Source organism: Molossus molossus, unplaced genomic scaffold, assembly GCF_014108415.1.
Source record: "Molossus molossus isolate mMolMol1 unplaced genomic scaffold, mMolMol1.p scaffold_m16_p_8, whole genome shotgun sequence".
Taxonomy (NCBI): Eukaryota; Metazoa; Chordata; class Mammalia; order Chiroptera; family Molossidae; genus Molossus; species Molossus molossus.
Genome location: NW_023425402.1, coordinates 10,362,783 through 10,383,598, shown reverse-complemented (window position 1 = coordinate 10,383,598; position 20,816 = coordinate 10,362,783). Strand labels below are relative to the sequence as shown.

General features: G+C 47.7%; 1 protein-coding gene across 1 annotated transcript in view; it reads right to left on the bottom strand.

Moving 5' to 3' along the window:
• Positions 1-20,816, bottom strand: part of DNAH8 (dynein axonemal heavy chain 8) — a 295,615-nt gene that overhangs the window by 17,069 nt on the left and 257,730 nt on the right. The window contains exons 85-86 of the mRNA XM_036248715.1: positions 18,113-18,273; positions 2,408-2,564 (exon numbers count right to left, since the gene is read on the bottom strand). Of these exons, the coding sequence (XP_036104608.1) occupies positions 2,408-2,564; positions 18,113-18,273 (318 nt within the window). The remainder of the gene's footprint in view (positions 1-2,407; positions 2,565-18,112; positions 18,274-20,816) is intronic.

The window sequence follows — 20,816 nt, the reverse complement described above, 5'->3', positions numbered from 1 at the left end:
GGATAAAAAAGCTGTGGGACATGTACACAGTGGAGTACTATGCAGCTGTAAGAAAGATCTCTTATCCTTTGAGACGACATGGAGGGAACTGGAGAGTATTATCCTAAGTGAAACAAGCCAATCAGAGAAAGACAAATATCACATGATCTCACTTATCTGTGGAATATAATGAACAAAACAAGATGAGGAACAAAATAGACCAAGAGACATGGAAGTAGGGTGCAGACTGAAAACCTCAGAAGAGGTGGATGTGGGGGGAGGGAAGAGATAAACCACAGAACTTTTACGCATGTATGTGTAACCGATGGACATAAACAATAATGCTGGGGAGGGTTGGGATTGAGAGGAGGGTGTCAATGGGGTAAAAAAGAGAGACATCTGTAACAAAAATAAATAAATTAAAAAATAAAATAAAAAGTAAGTGATGTTGAAAGAGGAAGCAGTTTTAGACGTCTGTCAGTGCAAACGCCCCCACTGAGCAGTCCGTTTAGTGACCTCCCTCGGCTGGCTGCTGCGCCGATGTTGCCAGCGTGGAGGTGCCCCGACGCACCCCAAACAGTTCAGGTCACCCCTTCTCTGGCTGCATCGGCCTGTGGCCTAGTCATACAGAGTTCCAGCTCATTCACGTGCCAGTTTTCAAAATCTGTGGAGGCAGGTGTTACACCTCATCTGTCCTCTGAAGATCACTTACAATGAACAATACAAAAGTCTGGACTTAAAATATGCATTCATTTAAAAAGTGTTTTCTTGCCTTCCTATAACTACCTCTGTGAAGCCACTGATTTCAGAATCATGGCCAGACGTCTGGGTTCTCGTCTACACAATGGAGACACAATCGTTTCAAGAGGCAAGAAAATGTTTGACTTTTTATTGTTGGGGCACTCACTACAGGAGGGAAGGCTAGGGGCTCCCCGCTGACAAGTGTGGGGTTTTCTCCGATGCAGACACCGGACCACAGTTATACCTGCAGTAGGGCATCAGCCTTGACCCAGCCCAGCCTGGGACGCAGGCGAAGCTCTGACCTTCAGCACAGAGGGATGGAGGTGAAGAGCAGGAGAGAGGAGGCCCTGGACACATCCTGTCCTCTTGCGTGAAGAAAGAGGCCAAGAACGAGGTTCTTACAGAACTTTCAGGCCACCAGAAACGTTACCACGAGCATAATTTAGATCAGCAGTTCTCAAGTGGTCTGGGGTCCCCTGAACGCCCTGAGACCCATCACAAGGTTAGTGCTTTATAGTAAGCCGGCATTGCTTGATTCGCCGCCCTGCCTGTCCCAGGAGCACACGGAGCTTCCCGGCAGCTGTGACGTGCTCTCTCGACAGACTGAGCGCAGAAGCGGGTGTGAGAACCCCGCTGTCGCCTATCACACCAGGGAGTAAAGAGATCTGCAAAACTAAACAATCCCACTCATCTCCACGAACTTTTCTGTTTTGAAAAGTACATTTATTTTTTAAATAAAAATGTCACTTATGTTGCCCTGGCCAGGTGGCTCAGTTAGTCGGAGTGTCGTCCCGTACATACACCAAAAGGTGCAGGTTCGAGTCCTGGTCAGGGCCTGTGCCTGGGTTGTGGGTGTGCTCCCCGGCCGGGGTCGGATGGGGGATGGGAGGCACAGCCTCAATGTTTCTCTTCTCACATCAGTGTTTCTCTCTCTCTCCCTTTCCCTTCCTCGCTCTGTAAAAATCAATAAAAAAACATATCCTCAGGTTAGCATTTTTTAAAAATTTATGTTAACATATAATGGGTTTCTTACTGTTATTTTATAATAAATTAATATTTTTGAAATTTCTCAGTTTAAATTTCTAATATATTAAACATCAGTAATTTACCCACATTTTATAAAAGCTACTTGAGGTCCTCCATCATTTTGTAAAGGGGTCTTGAGATTTAAAAATTGTAAGGAACCAACTTAGATTAACCAGCAAACACCTGGGAGGTTCGAGAAGCGGAAAACTGCCGCCACCCAAGCTGGGGAGCAGGTTCCTTCGAATGGCTTGCTTTCCGGTGGCCCGGCGGGAGGGCGGGGCAGGGCAAGTGTGCAGGGCGGGAGGCACGAACAAGCGGCAAGTTGAAAGGATGGACAGAGCTGGCTTGGGTGAAGAGGGAGGGCTGAGGTCTGGGAACCCAAGGTCAGAGGGATCCGGAAATGGGAAAAGGTCCGGAGAAGGTGACTGAAAGAACAGGAAGGGCAGAAAGGAAATGGAGAAGGTGTCAGAGAAAGTGCAGTCATAATTTGCAAGGTTCTTCAGAAAGTAAGGACGAGAAGACTGAGGGGTAAGAAGAGATCCGAAAGTGACGAGGGGAGGAGCAGAGAGGGGCAGGGACTGAACGCAGTGGTCCCAGGATGGGGCTCAGCGTGGGGGACCCCACAGGCAGCCCCTGCACAGGGGCGGGGCGGCGTGCTCACCTCGTGAGGGATGTAATCGGGGGGCAGTTTGCTCAGCATGTCTTCCGACAATCTGTAAACAATGGCTTCCCGGGTCTCCCCCACTCCGCCTCCACTCTCTTTGGGTTGAATGTTGGTAATTGTTTCGAGAACAGCAGAAGCAGTGTTACTCTGGTACCTGACAGAAAGATGAAACTGTTCAGAACATAGGGAGATACACCTTCGGAGAGAATGATCAAAGTTAACATGAAAGGATGAAACACTTAAATCCAGCGAAATAAAAGGTGGGGGACTTGCCAAGCACCTACAGGAATGAGAAACACTAGAGATCCCTTTTACCGTCTCCTTATGGGATACCAAGAACATCACAGAAATGAAAACCTCTCCCTCTTCAGGGGAGGAGGTTCCACAGATGCCCCCCCCCCATAGTCCAAAGCAGCGCTAACCAGTCTTGCTTGCAGCTAACCTGACACCTCATGCAGGACAATGACCCCACCGCTGTCCTCCTCTCTGCCCGGACTGGTCATAAGAAGCTGCCGTTATCGGACAATGTGTTAGATCGAAGAGCACCACTCAGAGTTCCTTAATGAATGATGAGTGATTAAAACTTCTTTGCTCTTTTGTTTTGTTCTCTCACTTTCCCTCTTCTGTTGTTATTTCCAAGGTGATCTGCTGGCATCCATCCGCTCCGCCTGTCTGACTGCAGCCACCCATCTTTAAAGTCCACACATTCAATCCAGATCTACATGCACAGGCACGGAGCTCGGTGCTCGAGTATGGTGGGGAATAGTCCCTGCCTCGGCCCCTTTCTCTAGGGAAGGAGGGAAACATCAGACAGTATCAGTCAGAAATTCTGTGGAGAAAAAGAACAGATGTTTAAGAGAGTGTGGCCCGTCTGTCTCACACGCTAGCTCTCTTTCGGTTGACCAGATGCTCCGGGGAGCAGGAACTTAGATTTTGTCCCAAAGTTTCCGGGTCAGCCAGCAGTCTCGGTATGTAGACGGTGTGTGTGGATGTGAGCGGACGTGAGTGTGTTGGAGGTGATTTACACTAGAAGATCAAGGAAGGTCACTCTTAAAATATCACACGGAAGCTGAGACCTGGAGGAGCGGCAGGGGGGCCAGGCAAAGTGGGGGAGGGTGGGAGGTTAGGAGGCAAGGCCTGGAGGTGAGAAGGAATTCAGTGCATTTGAGGAACGGAGACAAGGCAGGGAGGTGGGAAGAGATGAGGACGGGGACGAGGAGGGGACGAGGAGGGGACGAGGAGGGGCCGGACCGGGCAGGGTCCCGTGGGCTACCTTAAGGATTCTGATCATCGCCCTAAAGGCAATAGGCAACCACGGGAGACTTCCCAAGCAGGGGTATGGCACGGCCAGATGTATTTTTCTGTCTTTTCTGAACTCCTAATTCACCAGCTGTTAGTATCACACAATCAGGTTGCTCAGGATTCCTGTTTTGTCTCTTGTGCAAACGTAAAGCAAGGAAGTCAACAAGTGCCTGAGATCGGTTATTTGTTTAAATAATGTTTTATTTTTTTATTACAGTTGACATATTATTTGCAGGTGTACAACATAGTGAATATAGTAATTTGTTTTTATATGTTATTTCTTTGTGATAATGGCTATATGTATCAAAAGTTTATTTTATTTTTTATAAATCCTTACCCGAGGATATTTTTCCATTTATTTTCAGACAGAGTGGGAGGGAGGGAGGGAGGGAGAGAGAAAGAGAAACATCAATGTGAGAGAGACTTATCAATTGGTTGCCTCCCACACGACTCCGACCAGGGCCAGGGACCGAACCGCAACCAAGGTACGTGCCTCTGACTGGAATCGAACCTGAGACTCTTTGGTCCATGGGTCAACACTCTAACCACTGAGCCAGACTGGCCAGGGTTATATGTATCAAAAATTTAAAGGTCAGACCTCAGTCTGGCAATTCTACATCTAAGAATTCACCCCAAAGAGAGAATCAGATTTTCCATTTCTGACAGTATAGTGCAACTAGTTACCCTGAACAACTGTCTTAAACATAACTAAAAATGCTGGGTAAGATATAAAAAACATCTTTTCAAATACATACTGCACTGGCAAGAAACTAAGAAATCCTCAGTGTCAAACAAAATATAGAGCGAACTCTGGAATGCACAGAGATGAGCCCTGGGCACATCAACTAGTCCCTGGTGTTCTTGAGTTGCTCTTCGGATGGTCAGTGAGAGGAGGTAAGCCCTACACCCAAGGTGGGAAGTCTAAAGGAAGCTCCTACATAAATCTGGTACCTCACTGGGCTATAACTCAGTGTTTAAGTGTAAACTAGAAATAACCCACCAGTCAGAAGGGGACTGTAGATAAATTGATCTATCTAGCTTGGCATTGGGTAGAAGAAAAAAAAATCTTCCCTGAGAATATTTAATTCACAAGGTTTATGACATTAATTGACATTAACCCATATTATCTATATGATTTGAAAAACCTCAAGCCAGAAGTTTATTTTAAGGTGGCCCCAGGAAGTCCCAGGTGGCATGAGGTGGAGCAGACACAAATCTTCCCTGGAACAGTGCCTTCACTCCAGGTCTCAACGAATCCGACAGTTAATTTCCAACAGACATGAGCACACAGTCAAAAGTTAGAAACCCCATGCTTTGGTTGGTTTTGCTCAGTGGTTAGAGTCTCAGACCACAGACCAAAGGGTCAAGGGTTCAATTCATTGTCAAGGGCATGTACCTGGGTTGCAGGTTCAATCCCCAGCCCCAATGAGGGTTGTGCAGGAGGCAACCAATTGATGCATCTCTTTCACATTGATGTTTCTCTCTCTTGCTCTCCTTCCCCCCACCCCCCACCCCCACCCCCCGTCCCTTCATTCCACTCTATCTAAAAATCAATGGAAAAATATCCTTGGGTGAAGATTAACAAGAACAACAAAAAAGTTACAAAACTCACAAAGAAACAAGGCACCGTGAGCAAGAGTCAATAGAAACAATAAAAAGCAGAACCAGACCTGTAAAGATCTCAGATAGTGAATTTTCAGACACACATTATAAGAATGTTTTTACTATATTGAAAAAATTTCAAAGGTGATTGAAAATATAAGTATGAACTAGGAAACTATAAATATTAATAGCATATTTGCAAAAGAGCCCAATAGAACTTCTGGAAATTAAAAAATAAAATTAAATTAAAAACCTGTATTAGTTTTTTTATTGATGCTGCAACAAATTACCATCAAATCTGTGGCTTAAAACAATACAAAGTGCTATCTTACAGTTCTATAACTAATAAGTCTGACATAGGCCTTACTTGGCTAAAATCAAGGTGCCATCAAGACTGGGTTTCTTCCTATAGGCTTTAGGGGGAGATTCACTTCCTTGCTCACTTGAGCTGTCGCCAGAATCACTTTCTTGCAGGTGTAGGGCCGAGGTCCCCAGTTCCTTGCTGGATGTCCGGTGAAGGTTTTTCCCAGCTTCCAGAAGCCATCTGCATTCTTTGGCTCATGGCTCCTTCGGTAAAGGCAAATCAAGTCCCTCTCTTGCTTTGAGCCTTTCCTTCCTTTTCCATTTCATCTCTCTGACCCATCCTTCTACCTCCCTTTTCCACTTCTGGGGGCTCATGTGATTAAATTAGATCCACTTGGATACACTAGGATAACATCCCCATGTCAAGATCTTTAAGCTTAAAAACACCTATAAAGTTCTTTTTACCACATAAGGTCACATAGTTATAGGTTCTGGGGGTTAGGATACGGGTATCTTTGGGGATTGATCATTCTTCCAGCTATAACAGCCAACAATGGATTAAACAGGGCCAAAGAAAGAAAGAAACAAATGAAAAACGGGCCCTGGCCAGTGTGCTCAGTGGTTAGAGTGTCGACCGGCCCACCAAAGGGCTGTGGGTCTGATTCCCAGTCAAGGGCACATTACTTGGATTGCAGGTTCCATCCCTGGCCCTGGTCTGGGCACATGAGGGAGGCAACCGATCTATGTATCTCCCTCGCATCGATGTTCTTCTCTCTCTCTCTTTTTCTCTCCCCCACTCTCTAAAATCAATGGAAAAATATTCTCAGGTGAGAATGAACAAAAACACCCCACAACTGGAAAACAGATCTGAAGACATCATCTAGATGCTTCAGAGGGGAAAACGAATAGAAAAGATGAGAGAGAGGCTGAGACGTGTAGGCTAAACTGATGAGCTCTAACATACAGCCCAGAAACGTTTTGGAGAAATGGAAGAGAGAGAATGAAAAGGAGATAATAAGTGATGAAATAATGACAGAACTGATGAAAGATCAAATTGAGGAAACAAACAGATATACAGAAAACCATATGTAGACATAACACAGTGAAACTGTAGAACACAAAAATAGAATTTCTTAAAAGCACCCGGAAAGAAAAACAGTTATCTAGAAAGAAATGACAGCCAATTCCTCAATAGTAGTAATGAAACCCAGGGGGGAAAAAAAAGAATAATGCATTCCACCTTCTACAATAAAATGACTACACAGAATGGTATTCCAAACAAAATTGTCTCTGAAGAATTATTGCAAGACAAAATATGTGAATAGACATTTCACCAAAGAAGCTATAATAATGGCCAATAGCACATAAAAAGATACTTAAATGTAGTACTGGCTGGTTTGCTCAGCAGTTAGAGCATCGGCCCTTGGACCAAAGAGTCTTGGGTTCGATTCCAGTCAAGGGCACATACCTCGGTTGCAGTTTGTCCCCGGCCTGGTGGTGACCAATTGATGTCTCTCTCTCACATTGATGTATTGATGTTTCTCTCCCCCCGCCCCCACTCTGTCTGAAGATAAATGTAAAAATATCATCCGGTGAGGATTAAATAAATCAATTTTTTAAAAAACCAACAACTTATATTCAGCAAGAAGTCAAAATGGAGGAAGAAGAAAAGAAATAAGACATAGAAATAGTGGTACAAAGAAGCAACATTTTATATATATTCTTTACATTTTATACACGTCATAAATGCTCTTGTACTTATTCAGCATGTTTTAAATAGAAACGATCAGACAGATATACAAAGATGTATATACAAGACTGGTTATGTGCAGTGGGGTTGTGGCTCAGTAGATTGAGCATCATCCCATGGACTAAGAGGTCCCAGTTCAATTCCTGATCAGGGCACATGCCTGAGCTGTGTGCTTGATCCCCAGTAGGGGGCGTGCAGCAGGCAGTCGAGCGATGTTTCTCACATCGATGTTTCTATCTCTCTCTCTAAAAAAAATCAATAGAAGCATATTTTTTAAAAAGACTGTTTATAACAATATTTATAATAACTCCTGGTAAGGCTCTATAAATATCTATACAGCCGGTAAAAATGGGGAGGCAGGTCTATATTTGTTGATAAGGTAAGGTTATTGAATCGAGATTACTGACTAAAATAGCATGGTAAGAAAGACAGTTAAGTATGATCAGTTTTTTGTGTGTTGTTGTTGTTGTTGTTGTTGTTGTTGTTGTTTTTGATAATGCTGTGCGTATAAGCACAGAGAAAACCTGGAGTATTTCAATAGTGGAATTTTTTGTTTGATGAACTTTTGCTTCAATGATTACTTTCTATTTTCTGTATTGGTTCATTTTCTCAATGAGAAAGTATGCTTTTTCTAATGAAGAGGATTAAAACCATTTACATTTTGAAAAATAAGAGAAAAAAACCCTGAGAAGAAAAGCCCACAAGGGTCAAGAACTCAACCGAGATGAATTGGTGACAAACGTTTTAGGTTCCATGAAATGTATCTTCCAAGGCCCTGCTGACTTTTATTCGCTGCTGGGACGGCCCCTTCTGCCTTTTCTCACAGCATATGGAATGAGAGAATCACCTCTCTCTTCATCCCTAGGTGTGAATTAACCAACCTTTTGTAGAAATGGTCCCACTAACGGGTAGAGTCCTAAGGAGCTCCTGCTAAAATTATCCAGGCTTCTTTGCATACGAGAAAGCCTATTTTGTGCAAACTGGGGGATCCTGAATTACTCAGGGGACTTTTAATTTGTTTAGGAAACCAGCTTAAGAGTAGAGGGGATGCGTCTGTCTTCAGTGTCTGATTATCAGGTGGAATACGCCTCTGGACCCAAACCTGCGTATCCCCACGACCGCATCCCTTCCAAAGTCTGGTAAGGTAAATGCACCTGCCACCGCTTTACGTGCTGGGCTGCCCCGCAGGTGAGGTGCAGTGATGATGAGGGGCCCGCAACAGACCTGGTTAGTGTCTTTCATCCAACCAGAGTTGGGGAATTCACTTCACATTACCTTTAATTATAAGAATTTCATGATAGGGACCAGTAAGTTAAAAGCTGATTTTAATAAATCACAATCGATTTTGTATAATTTTATATATTTTTTAATTGTATTATTTTATTACTCTTTGCTGAGCAACATCTATTCAGAACTTAAGGTTTTAAAATATCCCAAGAGACATGTATTGAAAACGCTGAAAGGTGAGTATTTCAAACACACGCAGTTGAGCATGTGAATAGAGAGCAAGACACTCCAGGAAACGGCACGGAAGGCACTTGCAATCCATTACTGGTGGCTTTGTCATTACTGATCTTTGAAGCATGGTGCTATCTCAGTTTTTTAAAGTCATGTAAGTAAAAATAACAGAAGAATACAAATAACCATGTCCTACACAGACCCACACCTGCCCCCTTTGAAGACAATACAGGGTGGGGCAAAAGTAGGTTCACGGTTGTGAGTATGAGAAACACAGTTTATTCTTGTACTACTGCTTATTAACTATTGTATTATTTTCCATACGAACAACTATAAATCTACTTTTGCCCGATCCTGTGTATAGTAATTCTGTAGCTGGTGTCGTATGAAAATAGCTGATGTGACAACAAAATGAAGTTATCAACAGTCAAGGATGCACACGCTACTACATCACAGAAACTGAACCGACGTTTCGAGGTGTGTGTGATTCACCCACTCCGTGATCTCAGGGTAGCACTGCAGTCCGGCACAGTGGAGACGGAATATGCAGGGAAAGACCCCGCCAGGGAAGAGGTAGGTGTCTCCATCGCTGACACCTTGCAGAGAGCCAAGAAACGCCAGGCGAGCCTGGGTAACATTAAACCTCTGACTGATCCTGAACTCTGGATCCACATTTACACGAACTCCTAGAGCTTGGATTTTTTTTGTTTTGTTTTTTTAAATGTTTTATTGATTTTTTGAGAGAGACACAGAAACATCAGTGTGAGAGAGAACATCGATTGGCTGCCTCCTGCACCCCTCTCACTGGGTATTGAGCCCAACACCTGGGCCTGTGGCCTGACCGGGAATGGAACCGGGACCTCTCAGTTCACAGGACGATGCTCAGTCCACTGAGCCACACCAGCCGGGCGAGCTCTGTTTCTTAAACAACTCCCAGACCTAAGGTGTTTCATTCCCCCTTCTCCTCACCTGCACTGTGCCCTGTGCCGGCTCCTTTAACATCAATGACTTCACTCAGCTGCCCAACCTACTTCAGAGAGGCCTCCTCCTGAGGTCACGCCCCAGCTCTTCTCAGTTTCCAAGTCCTGTTTCCAAATCACATCTAGCATCCATCTAGAAATTTCCAGGATCCTCATCCTTACTGCCTTTAGAACTGTCCCAAACTCTTTCACATGACACCCCACCTCTTCAAAAGCCAGTCTCTGCAGTTGCATCCCCATCACCGTTAGCTTAGGTTTCCCTTCCGGCCCCTCCCCCACCAGGCTCTAGGCACACCACACACTTGGACAGCCCGTGCCCCTCCTCGGAGAGCGCCTTCCTGTGTGTGCCCTCATCTACGTTTGCACTCACTGTGCCCAAGTGTCTTAGTTTTTAATTGTTTGTTTAAGGTGTACGAGGATCTGATACGTAAACACATCCTCACTGCTCTTGCTCTTCCTCTTCCCTTGCATTCTGTCCCTCTTGCCCAGTGTCCCCACTCTCACCCCCCTTCTCCAACCTGAGCCCCTGCACACCTGTGAAGACACACTCAGGCCCTGGCCGGTTTGGCTCAGCGGTTAGAGCGTCGGCCTGCGGACCAGAGAGTCCCAGGTCTAGTTCCCGCTAAGGGCACAGACCTCAATTGTTGTTTGTCCACGGCCCCGGTTGGGGTCATGTGGGTGGCAGTCACTCAATGTGTCTCTCTCTCGCCGATGTTTCTCTCTCTCTCTCTTTTTTCTTCTCTCCCTCCTGCTCTCTCTGAGGATAGATGCAAAAATGTCCTCGGGTGAGGATACAAAATTTTTTTAAAAGACACACTCAAGATGTGGCCTCGCTCACTAGCTTACTCGGATCCCCACATGGCAATGGATGGCTCCTTTGCCTTTGTTCCCAGAGCCAGTGTGTGTCCTGATTTCAGGGTTTACTGTACTGTATTACATAACTGTTTGCGTTCGTTTATTTTCCTAATAGATGATGAGCTCTAAGGGCAAGGACTGTATCTTACTAATCCTCAAGTTGGACAGAGAGTAAGTTCTCAATAAATATTTGTTTGTTGAATTGAAACCAATTGGCTTGAATTTTATTAAACCTCAACTACAGTAGAGAGCAATTCTCCAATATTTAAAGGGCATGAAAATTTAATTATTTGTTTCTTCTTATGGTAAACATATATTATTATTACTCTGTCTATTTCCTGTCACCTTTCCACATACTGATGCGGCTCTCTCAGATCTTCAAAGGTCAAAGAGAAGAAAACCACAGTAAGTTTCCATTCACACTAAGAAAATCATAGTTTATCCTGCCCCCCTGCTCTAAGCACATATACAAGGGGAACGACCCGGTATCTGGGATTCTCAGGCGCTCTGCGGGCTCACCTTCAGCTCGGGCCTTCTTTGCAAGCGCTCTGCACAGGTGGCTGGGCACCCGCAGCACGCGCCACTGCGGTCGGCCACTGCTCTCGCCCCGCCCCGCCCCGCCCACGCACCAGCCCAGCCCCGCCCACGCACCAGCCCCGCCCACGCACCAGCCCCGCCCCGCCCCGCCCCGCCCACGCACCGGCTCAGCGGCTGCCAGATCCCACCTAAGAAATCACTCCCATGCTGGGTCACTTAATTAATTTTTTTGAGGTGACTTGAAAACAGTCCTCAAGAGCGACCATGGGGAGAAATTCTGAAGAGCTGACCTATTTTGCACAAGAGCTGGGCAAGCCCTGCAGGTCAGCTCCCCGCACAGGGCACCGAACACCAGCGACGTCCGACCTCCGCTCCGCTCCTTTCTCCGCAGTGTGACTGTAAGCTCGAAGATGGAAGAGGCCGAAGCCTGCCTAACTAGCTGTCACGGAGAACTGCAAACATCTCTGTGCCTCAAACAAACCCCAAAGCTCTCAGCAAAACAGCCCCCATAAATGATGCTCTGAGACGAAGAAGGAGAAGGATAATACTCCCTTAGCTCTAGTCCCGAGTTACTTCTAGAAGAAATTTCTCCTCGAATTAAACGTGGGAAGAAGTTCATGCTGGTCTTGCCACTCGGGGGTTTGGGGGAGTCCTCTAGGTAATCTCTGTGGGGTGGTCATGATAATATAAATGCAAAACCACCGGAAAAGAGAACTGTCTCTAAGACAAATAATCAGCCATCTGATGAGATATTAGTACACCATCATATCCAAAATAGCCTAGATTTATATACATCTTTGCACATGAAACATCATGTGTGATGAGCATAATTTTTTTAAAAAATCTGAAACAGCGGTGTCAGCTCACACGAAAAAAATACAATTAAATTCAAACCGCGTAGGAATGAATATAAAAGTTGTAATAAGACATTTGATAAATTTCAGAAGGTAGAAAAATATGCATAACTGCTAATGAGAAAACGAGTGAAAATAAATAACTGTTTTTGACATTGAGATAGTTGAATTTGCAATGTCCTTGGTACCTTATAAATCTAGATAATAAAACTATTTAAACTATGCATAGTGATTAAACTATGCATTTTTATGGTTCCTGTCACCAAAGGATCTAAGCTCTTGGGAGAGCTTTTATTTATTTTAAAGCATTTATTCAGCTTGATTTTCCTGCATTCTTAAGCAAAGCCCCAGGGGACAGACTCGCGGTCCCCATTCCCAAATCTCCCTCTCCTCTCTAATGTGTGGAAGCTAATGTCAGAGCAGATTCTTCACGTGGCCCACGCACAGCCCCTGAGCCTGCCTGGAAGCAAGAGTGCTTCTGAATGACGTGGGCAGTCAGATAACTTAGTAAGGATTCCTCTGCCTGCCACAGCCACATAGCTGTAGCTGGTGTAGCTCAGAAAGCCCACCCCCTCTGGTGTCTTCAACTGTTCTCTCTGCACCAGTGCGCACAAACCTCTCACCTGAACACCAGCTCACGTTTCCCACCCCACGCAGATGCACCCCACTGTCTTTCCTAACTCAACAGGCTCCATGCAGGACTCGAACTCCTCAAACACACTCCTGTTCCCAGTGCCTCCATCCTCTCAGCTCCCAGACCAGAAACGACAGGGGAATCTTTGATTACTTTTTTTTTTTTTTTAGTCCACACAGAGTGTGGAGAGTTACATCTTGCTGGAGTTGGAAGGGTGTACTTGGGAGGACACTAAGGGTAGCTTTTAACTGGGAAGCTGTGTCCGTTACTGCTTACTGCCTCCTGGTGGCTGGTGAGGGAACAGCGAGGGGTTGGAGCGCAGCCCTCCAGAGAGTGAGACCCCGATTCTAGTGTCGGAGTATTTCAGAGCCCAGAGCCCAGAGGAGAGAAGGGTCAAGCCTAGGGCAAAGCTCACCCGACGGAGAAAATGACCAAGTGCAGAGCTGCAGGACAGACCTCCTGGCTGAGCAGGAACCCGAGAGGGGCCTCTGGGAAGAAGAGAGCAGGGGTAGGTGGGGAAGACCCTAGGACAGACCAAGAGGGCAGATAAGAATGAAGAGAAAGCAGAAGAGAGGGCCACAGGTCCTACAGGCCAGCTAGCTGTCTGGCAGGAAGAGGCCTCCACCTGAGGCAGAGGCCCTCACCTTCTTGACCTCACCCAGTGTGAAGGAAGCTGGCAGGATTCGACAGTCTCGTTTGGGAAAGATAGACATGCAAAGAGCTGTGAAGAGAAACTCGCCCCAAGACAGAGGTTTGCCTTGCCCTCTCTGCCCAGCAGGCAGAGCAACGCATGGATGAAACTGCAGCAGGTGTCCAGCCATTGTTCCACATTCCCGAAACCTCATCATCCCCTCCTGGGACTCGTCCTGCAGCCTCCCTCTACCCTCTGCATCCGTCAGCATCCCTCACCGCGGCCGACAGCACCACACAGGGTCTCCAAGGCGGTCTACTAGTCACATTTCACTAGTGCTCAATTTCACTCAAAATAAGAGAAAATAAATTTAAAATACGTGAAACCATTTCTCACGTGTCACAATGGTGAAATTCAAAACCTCCACAATACTCTGATGAGCCTGTGCAGAAACAGACCTGTCACATTGCTGGTGAGAAGATAGCACAGCCCGATGAAGGGACTTTGGCAGTGGTCACCAGCCCTTGACCTAGCAATCCCACCCACAGCAATGTACACCGCGAACACTTCTCCAGCTAGATGGGAAACCACAAGCATGAGATTATTAACTGAGGAATGATGGGCAATAGCGAAGTATTGGAAACCACTCTAATTGCCCATCCACAGCAGAACGGTGAATGAACTGCGGGACATGGGCACTGGAGGGCCAGGTGTAAGTAATGAGGACATATCTATGAGCTGACATGGAGTGGTTTAAAGAGACACTGTTAAATGAAAAAGGTAAGACACACAGTAATATATACAGTACGGCAACTTTGTTTAAGAAAGAAAGGGTAATGAGACTATGTATGTACATATGTATATCTGAGCAAAAAGAAACATGGGGGAGATAAACCAGAGACTAATGCATTTGGTTGGCTGCCCACAAAGACAGGGTTGGAAATGAGACGTCTCTAAAAGCACCACATTATCTTGTTGTGGCTTTCATATAATTAAAACAATCAACAAGGATGGAAAAAAACTAAAATGTCATACAAATAAAAACAAACGAATGTATCTATGTATCAACTGATAGCATAGCCACCCAGAGAAAAGCTGAGTGGCCTGTGGACACATACTCTGTGTGCCCTCAGTGGGATCTATTTAAAGGGCAAAAAGAAGCAAAGGGATCGTGACCTGCACTGAGGACACGTGTGCTGCAGTGGTACTGTGGGGTTATGCGGAGCAAGTGGGTAAATACACTGAAGCTGCTGGGAACCGGACTTCTCCCCGTGGGAGAAAGGAGATATCAATAGGGAATGAGGGGAGACGAGGAACAGCCCTGAGGCCTACAACTGGAATCAGAGTTATTAGAATTAGTTTATGATGTTTAAAAAAAAATACATAATTCAGCCCAGCCAGTGTGGCTCAGTGGTTGAGCGTTGACCTGAGCACCAAGGGGTCACTAGTTCATTCCCGGTCAGGGCACATGCCTAGTTGTGGGCTCAATCTCTGGTAGGGGGCATGCAGGGGGCAGCCGATCGATGTTTGTTTCTCATTGATGTTTCCATCTATTTTCCCCTCTCCCTTCCTCTCTCTCTAAAAAATAAATCAATAAAAAATACACATTTCCTAGCTCTGTCCACGGAGAGGGGCTACATGTATGCAAACACAGAGAAATACATGTGGTTCTATGTGGACATAGCTGTAGATATATAAATACATATCTATGTAGATATATCTATATAGCTTTAAATATAGACCAAGAAAAAGCCAATGGAACAAAATGTTAATGATCAGTGAATCTCGGTAAAGAGTGTATGAGAGTTTACTACGTACTTGCAACTTTTCTGAGGGTTTGTAATAGCTCGAAATAAAAGTCCAGCGAAAATACTCTGTCTGTCTATTACTTCCCATCCGAATTACATTTCAGCTGCTCTCCTCTGAACTCTTTTGAGCTTTAGTTCACCTTTCTTGCGCGCTGGTGAGCCGGCTGCCTGTGGTGATCCAAGCAGAGGCCCTCCACCCCGTACGCCAGGCTGAGAGGGCGTCAGTCTTGTTGTATGTGCCCTTGGCAGGGGCCCAGAGCGCACGGCAGGACCATGATTCTAGGGACCAGCTCTACGACTCCTCGGGCTCTGGCCGAGGATGGAATCCAACTTCTAAGCCCTCGAAGGCCAACGACTCCAACTGCTCATTTACAAACGCACTGAAACTTTTCGGCCATTCTTCTGCCCATTGCCATGAACTCGTGAGATCTTTCTACAGAGGACCCCGCTCATTAGGTTCTCCTCACTCTCGAAGAATTTAGTATCGCTGTTGCATTCAACAAACATCCCGAGCACCAGGCACTGGTCAGCCCTGAGGGACGGCGGTGAAAACAGGCCCAGGCGTCAACATCATGGCGCTGACGGTAAGTGATGGCGGCCAGACAGCAGCAGACAGAGAAGTCAAACAGAGTGTGTGCGTTGATGATGAAGTCTGTCGAAGAAAGCAGGCAGGGAGGACGGGCTCTGAGGTGGGGCTGGGGAGCGGTTTGCATCTGTTCAAATGGGCAGCAGGCAAGGCTTTCTTGACATTTAAGCGAAGACCGGAAGAGGTGAAAAGGTGAGCCGCAGTGATGTCTGGGGGAGGACTTGCCAGGAAGTGCAAATCCCCTGTGGTCAGAGCCATCTGGCCCGAGTAACAGGAAGCCAGCGGGCCCTGGAGCTGGGTGGTCACCAGTGAGGGAGAGGGCGGGGGGGGGGGGGCAGATGGAATCACTGGGTCTTGTAGGTCACCTGTAGGTCGCTGTTGGCCTTTGACCTCGACTCCGAATAAGCCAGGAGCCTTCAGAAGGTTCTGGGTAGGGAGTGAAGTGGGTTGACTCACATTTTTAAAGTCTCAGCTAAAGCAAAACTATTTTTCTGTTTTTGCTTTCAGATAATATTTAAGTTGATTTGCAAATGGGTCCCTAAGGAATCCTTTCAATTTCTTAACTTTTTCTGTCCCCAGCTCACTTTATGACAGCTTTTCTCTTCAAGTAACAGCCAGAGCCACCACCCGAGAGCCGCCAGAGGGCTCTCCTGGGGTCTGAAGAGGTGTCGCCATTCATGGGTCTTTGGATCACGCCCACATCTTTGAAGGTCACAAGAACACGAGAGAGATGAGAGGAAATGGAGACGTTAGACTCAGTGTGTGCCCTGGCCAGTCTGGCTCAGCGGTTAGAGCGTCGGCCTGCGGTCCGGAGAGACCCGGGTTCGGTTCCCGCTAAGGGCACGTACTTCGGTTGCAGTTTGTCCCCGGCCCTGGTTGGTCGTGCGGGTGGCAGCCACTCGATGTGTCTCTTCACGTCGATGTTTCTCTCTCTCTCTCCCTTCCACTCTATCTGTACAAAAAATGGAAAAATATCCTTGGGTGAGGATAAAAAAAAGGAGACTCAGTGTGGGTGACAGAGGCCAGGAGGCCATGGAGTATGGAGCTGGGGCTTCTGGGAGGCCTCTCTGTGGGGCCGGGCAGTGCTGTCTGCAGGTGGGGACTTCCAGAGAGATGAGGGAGGAGGCCTCATCCAAGGGAAGGGCACTGGAAGGGGCTTGGGACCTGGGTGCCCTCCTGTCTGTCCACTGGCTGCCTCTTCCTCAGTGGCTGGAGCAGGGACCTCATGTGGAGCTGCGGTGGCCCAGTCTTGCCTGGCAGGCTCTGCACCTGTGCCCTGTGGCAGCCCAGCCTTGCCTGGCAGGCTCTGCACCTATGCCCTGTGCCCTGTGGCAGCCCAGCCTTGCCTGGCAGGCTCTGCACCTGTGCCCTGTGCCCTGTGGCAGCCCAGCCTTGCCTGGCAGGCTCTGCACCTGTGCCCTGTGCCCTGTGGCAGCTCAGCCTTGCCTGGCAGGCTCTGCACCTGTGCCCTGTGCCCTGTGGCAGCTCAGCCTTGCCTGGCAGGCTCTGCACCTGTGCCCTGTGGCAGCCCAGCCTTGCCTGGCAGGTTCTGCACCTGTGCCCTGTGCCCTGTGCCCTGTGGCAGCTCAGCCTTGCCTGGCAGGCTCTGCACGGGTGCCCTGCACCCTGCAGTGGCCCAGCCTTGCCTGGCAGGCTCTGTACCTGTGCCCTGTGCCCTGTGCCCTGTGGCAGCTCAGCCTTGCCTGGCAGGCTCTGCACCTGTGCCCTGTGCCCTGTGCCCTGTGGCAGCTCAGCCTTGCCTGGCAGGCTCTGCACGGGTGCCCTGCACCCTGCAGTGGCCCAGCCTTGCCTGGCAGGCTCTGTACCTGTGCCCTGTGCCCTGCAGCAGCCCAGCCTTGCCTGGCAGGCTCTGTACTGGTGCCCTGTGCCCTGCACTCTCTGCCTTGTGCCCACCTGACAGTCAGTGACAGAAGGATGCCAGTGAGTAGTTAGGGAGCAGGACCACGAAAGAGAGGACCAAGCAGAAGTACCATCCGCACCCCCCTCTCTCTACCCTCCTGGCCCTATTAGATTCCACTCGTGACCATTATTTTTAACGGACTTTTTTGAGGTGGGAGGTGAAGAGCTGGGAGACCGCCGTCCTATCAGTGGGGCGCGTCAGCACCAATCACCCCCACTGGTTTTATGACACGACGGAGAAGTGATCAATGCATAAATTAGAGCCTTCACGTCTTCATAACTCCAGAGCGGCAGGATTTAGTGAGGGAGATCAGCCAAGATATGACAAAGTTGTAATTGGGAGACAGGAAGTGGCACTATTTTTCACGATAAAATAAAAAGTAGCAAAAGGAGAGAGATGAAGAGAGAAAATGAGATGCGCCGTCTTTGCCAGGCTGAGTTACAAATGACCCCTGCAAATTTCAAAAACGCCAGGAACTTACGTGATATCGGCATTCGGGTGAAGCCCAAAGACCTCGGGGTTGTCTAGGAAGGGCAGTGACTGGATGTATTCAAAGTACTGGTCCAAGGTTTTGCAAACAGGGATTTTATATCCGGTGTAAAAACAGAACGACGGTTCAAACATCTTCTCACTGAACCAGACCTGTATGGGAGAGAAAATAAAAGAAATAAAATCGATAAACATCTAAATGAAAACTGCTACGGTAAAAGAGGACGGACAGCCTTATTTCCATTTTAATAGTTTTTAATATTGAGGCCGCAAGCGCCCGAACACACCCGCTGCAGAAGAATGAGCACGGGGCGAAGAGAGGAGAGGCCACGGCAAGGCAGCGGAGCCCGCTCTGCCCGGCGGCCACGACGCTGGCTGACGGGGACAGCAGAGCACGGGCCCCGCCAGTCTGCTCCCTGACCTAGTAACTGCATGACCCTTGACCCCTCTTTTTTTTCCTTTTAAGTTTTTATTGATTTTTAGAGAGAGGAAGGGAGAAGGAGAGAGAGAGAAAGAGAAACATCCATCGGCTGCCTCCTGCACACCCCCTACCAGGGACTGAGCCTGCAACCCACGTGCCCTGACCGGGAATCGAACCAGTGACCTTTCTGTGCACCATTCAGAGCTCGATCCCTCTTTTGGAGAGAAGTGGCAACATACTGCAGAGTAGATGAGGCAACACACACACACACACACACACACACACGCACACACGAGACAGTATCTGGCATGTTCGGTGCTTGCTCTTCTCCCCACGTGGGGCTCACGCCAGGGCCAGGTCTGTGCTCATGGGCGCACAGCGGCACTGAGCACGGCACGAGGCCAGGAAAACGTCTTCCAAACCTGTCCCTGCCCACCCTGAGCTGGAGAGCTCCCTCTGTTAATTAAGTTCTGTCCTTGGCCACAAGAAGCAAATGTATCCAACCACCTCATTGTTCGCCTTAAGGACATCCTTTTCTCATTCCATATGAGCTGATTATCTGTGATGTAACAGCGAGACAACAAATATATACTTGGTGTGAATAGACTTATTCTGAAGACGGGAAAAAATGCTGAAGGCCTGTGAGCCAGGTTTGAGACAATGACTTCAGTGTCTAACAGCAATTTTCCTGGTGGGAAGGGGAATAATGGGGAGAGGGAGGAGCAGAAAGGCAGGCGGACGGCTGAGTCACTTGGCGGCCTCCCTGCGGAGAGCGGCGGGGACTGTGCCTTGCACACCTCCTCTCGTGTCTCTGCTCCACATCCTGCTTCCCTCCCTTCGGGCCCAGCGATGGCACATGAAACACTTTGTTCTCTCTCCTGCTCTATTCGTCCCATTTCTCTCCTTTTCAACTTCTGCAAACAGGCACTGAGCTTAGACCGAGAACAGAATGCAAAGATGAGGCACACACAGTCCCTTCCTTCGAGGAGCGGGTGACCCAGCGGAGGACTAAACCAATTACATAATAGCCCCACACAAAGTGCGGCTGGGTGGGAGCCGGAGGACATAGAAATAAGCAAAGTACAAAGGAGGCTCGAGGCAGGAAGAAAGAACAGCCAGATGGATGTCGGGCAAGCCTTTATGGAGGAGGTGATTGGGGCGGTAAACCTTGAGGGAGAGGATTTTGACAGTGGGGCTTGTGACGGGGAGACCACGCAGGCAGGGGCACAGAATAATGAATAATGCAAATGTGAGGCAGGTGGGGAAGTGAGGGAGTCTCTGGTAGATATGACCTGGTGGGGAGACAGAGGACAGGAAAGCCAAGTGAGGCCATGGGTGGGTGGCTGTGGGTTGGGTGATGACCATGCTAAGAATGAGTAGTTGAATGTTATTAGGAAGCACAGTGTTGTGAGCATGGTCACTAATGAGCAAGACTGTGTGTTTTTTAATTTTTTATTTTTATCCTCACCCCAAGGACATTTTTGCATTCATCTTCAGTTAGAGCGGGAGGAAGAGAGGGAGAGAAACATGGATGCGAGAGAGACACATTGAGTGTCCCACTCAACCCAACCAGGCCCGGGGACAAACCACAACCGAGGTACGTGCCCTTAGCGGGAAACAAACCCAGGACTCTGGTCTGCGGGCCGACGCTCTAATTGCTGAGCCAGACCGGCCAGGGCGAGACCGATTGTTTTTTGGTGATGGGGATGACGGGGGAGGGGAAGGCCACGGCTTCAGCCCACAGAAACAAGTGACCACTCTGGTTTCTGTGCCGTCAGATGACATATATTTTTAAAAGCAAACTGAAGTTTCTTCCTGGTTTCCATTATCTTATTTACACACACACAAATGACTGGATTCACAAACACAAATAGTTGAGTTTCATCCAGTTTGGGGGACGTTTGGGGGATATAGTCAAAACAAAGACTATGAAGTTCACATAGAATTACTTCGGGAGATTTCAGAAGGCACTTCACAAAGAAAAGCAGCCATACTCCAAAGACAAGAAACAAGGTTCTACTGTTGTTGGGTGTAGGAAAGACACACTATAAGGTGCTGAGAATAGAGAAGAGAAACAGGGCTTCAAAGATTAGCCCTAAACTGAAAGTCATAGGAATGGAGGATCCCATTCAAAGGCACAGATATACAATTGAACTGGTTCACTCGGGCAACCCAGGAGCCTTGTCACGGGCACTCGGTACCATGTCGGTCGGCGGAAGTGAAAACAGAGGTTACATCCCCTGGTTAGAAGGTATGATGGGCTGAGGTTGAGATA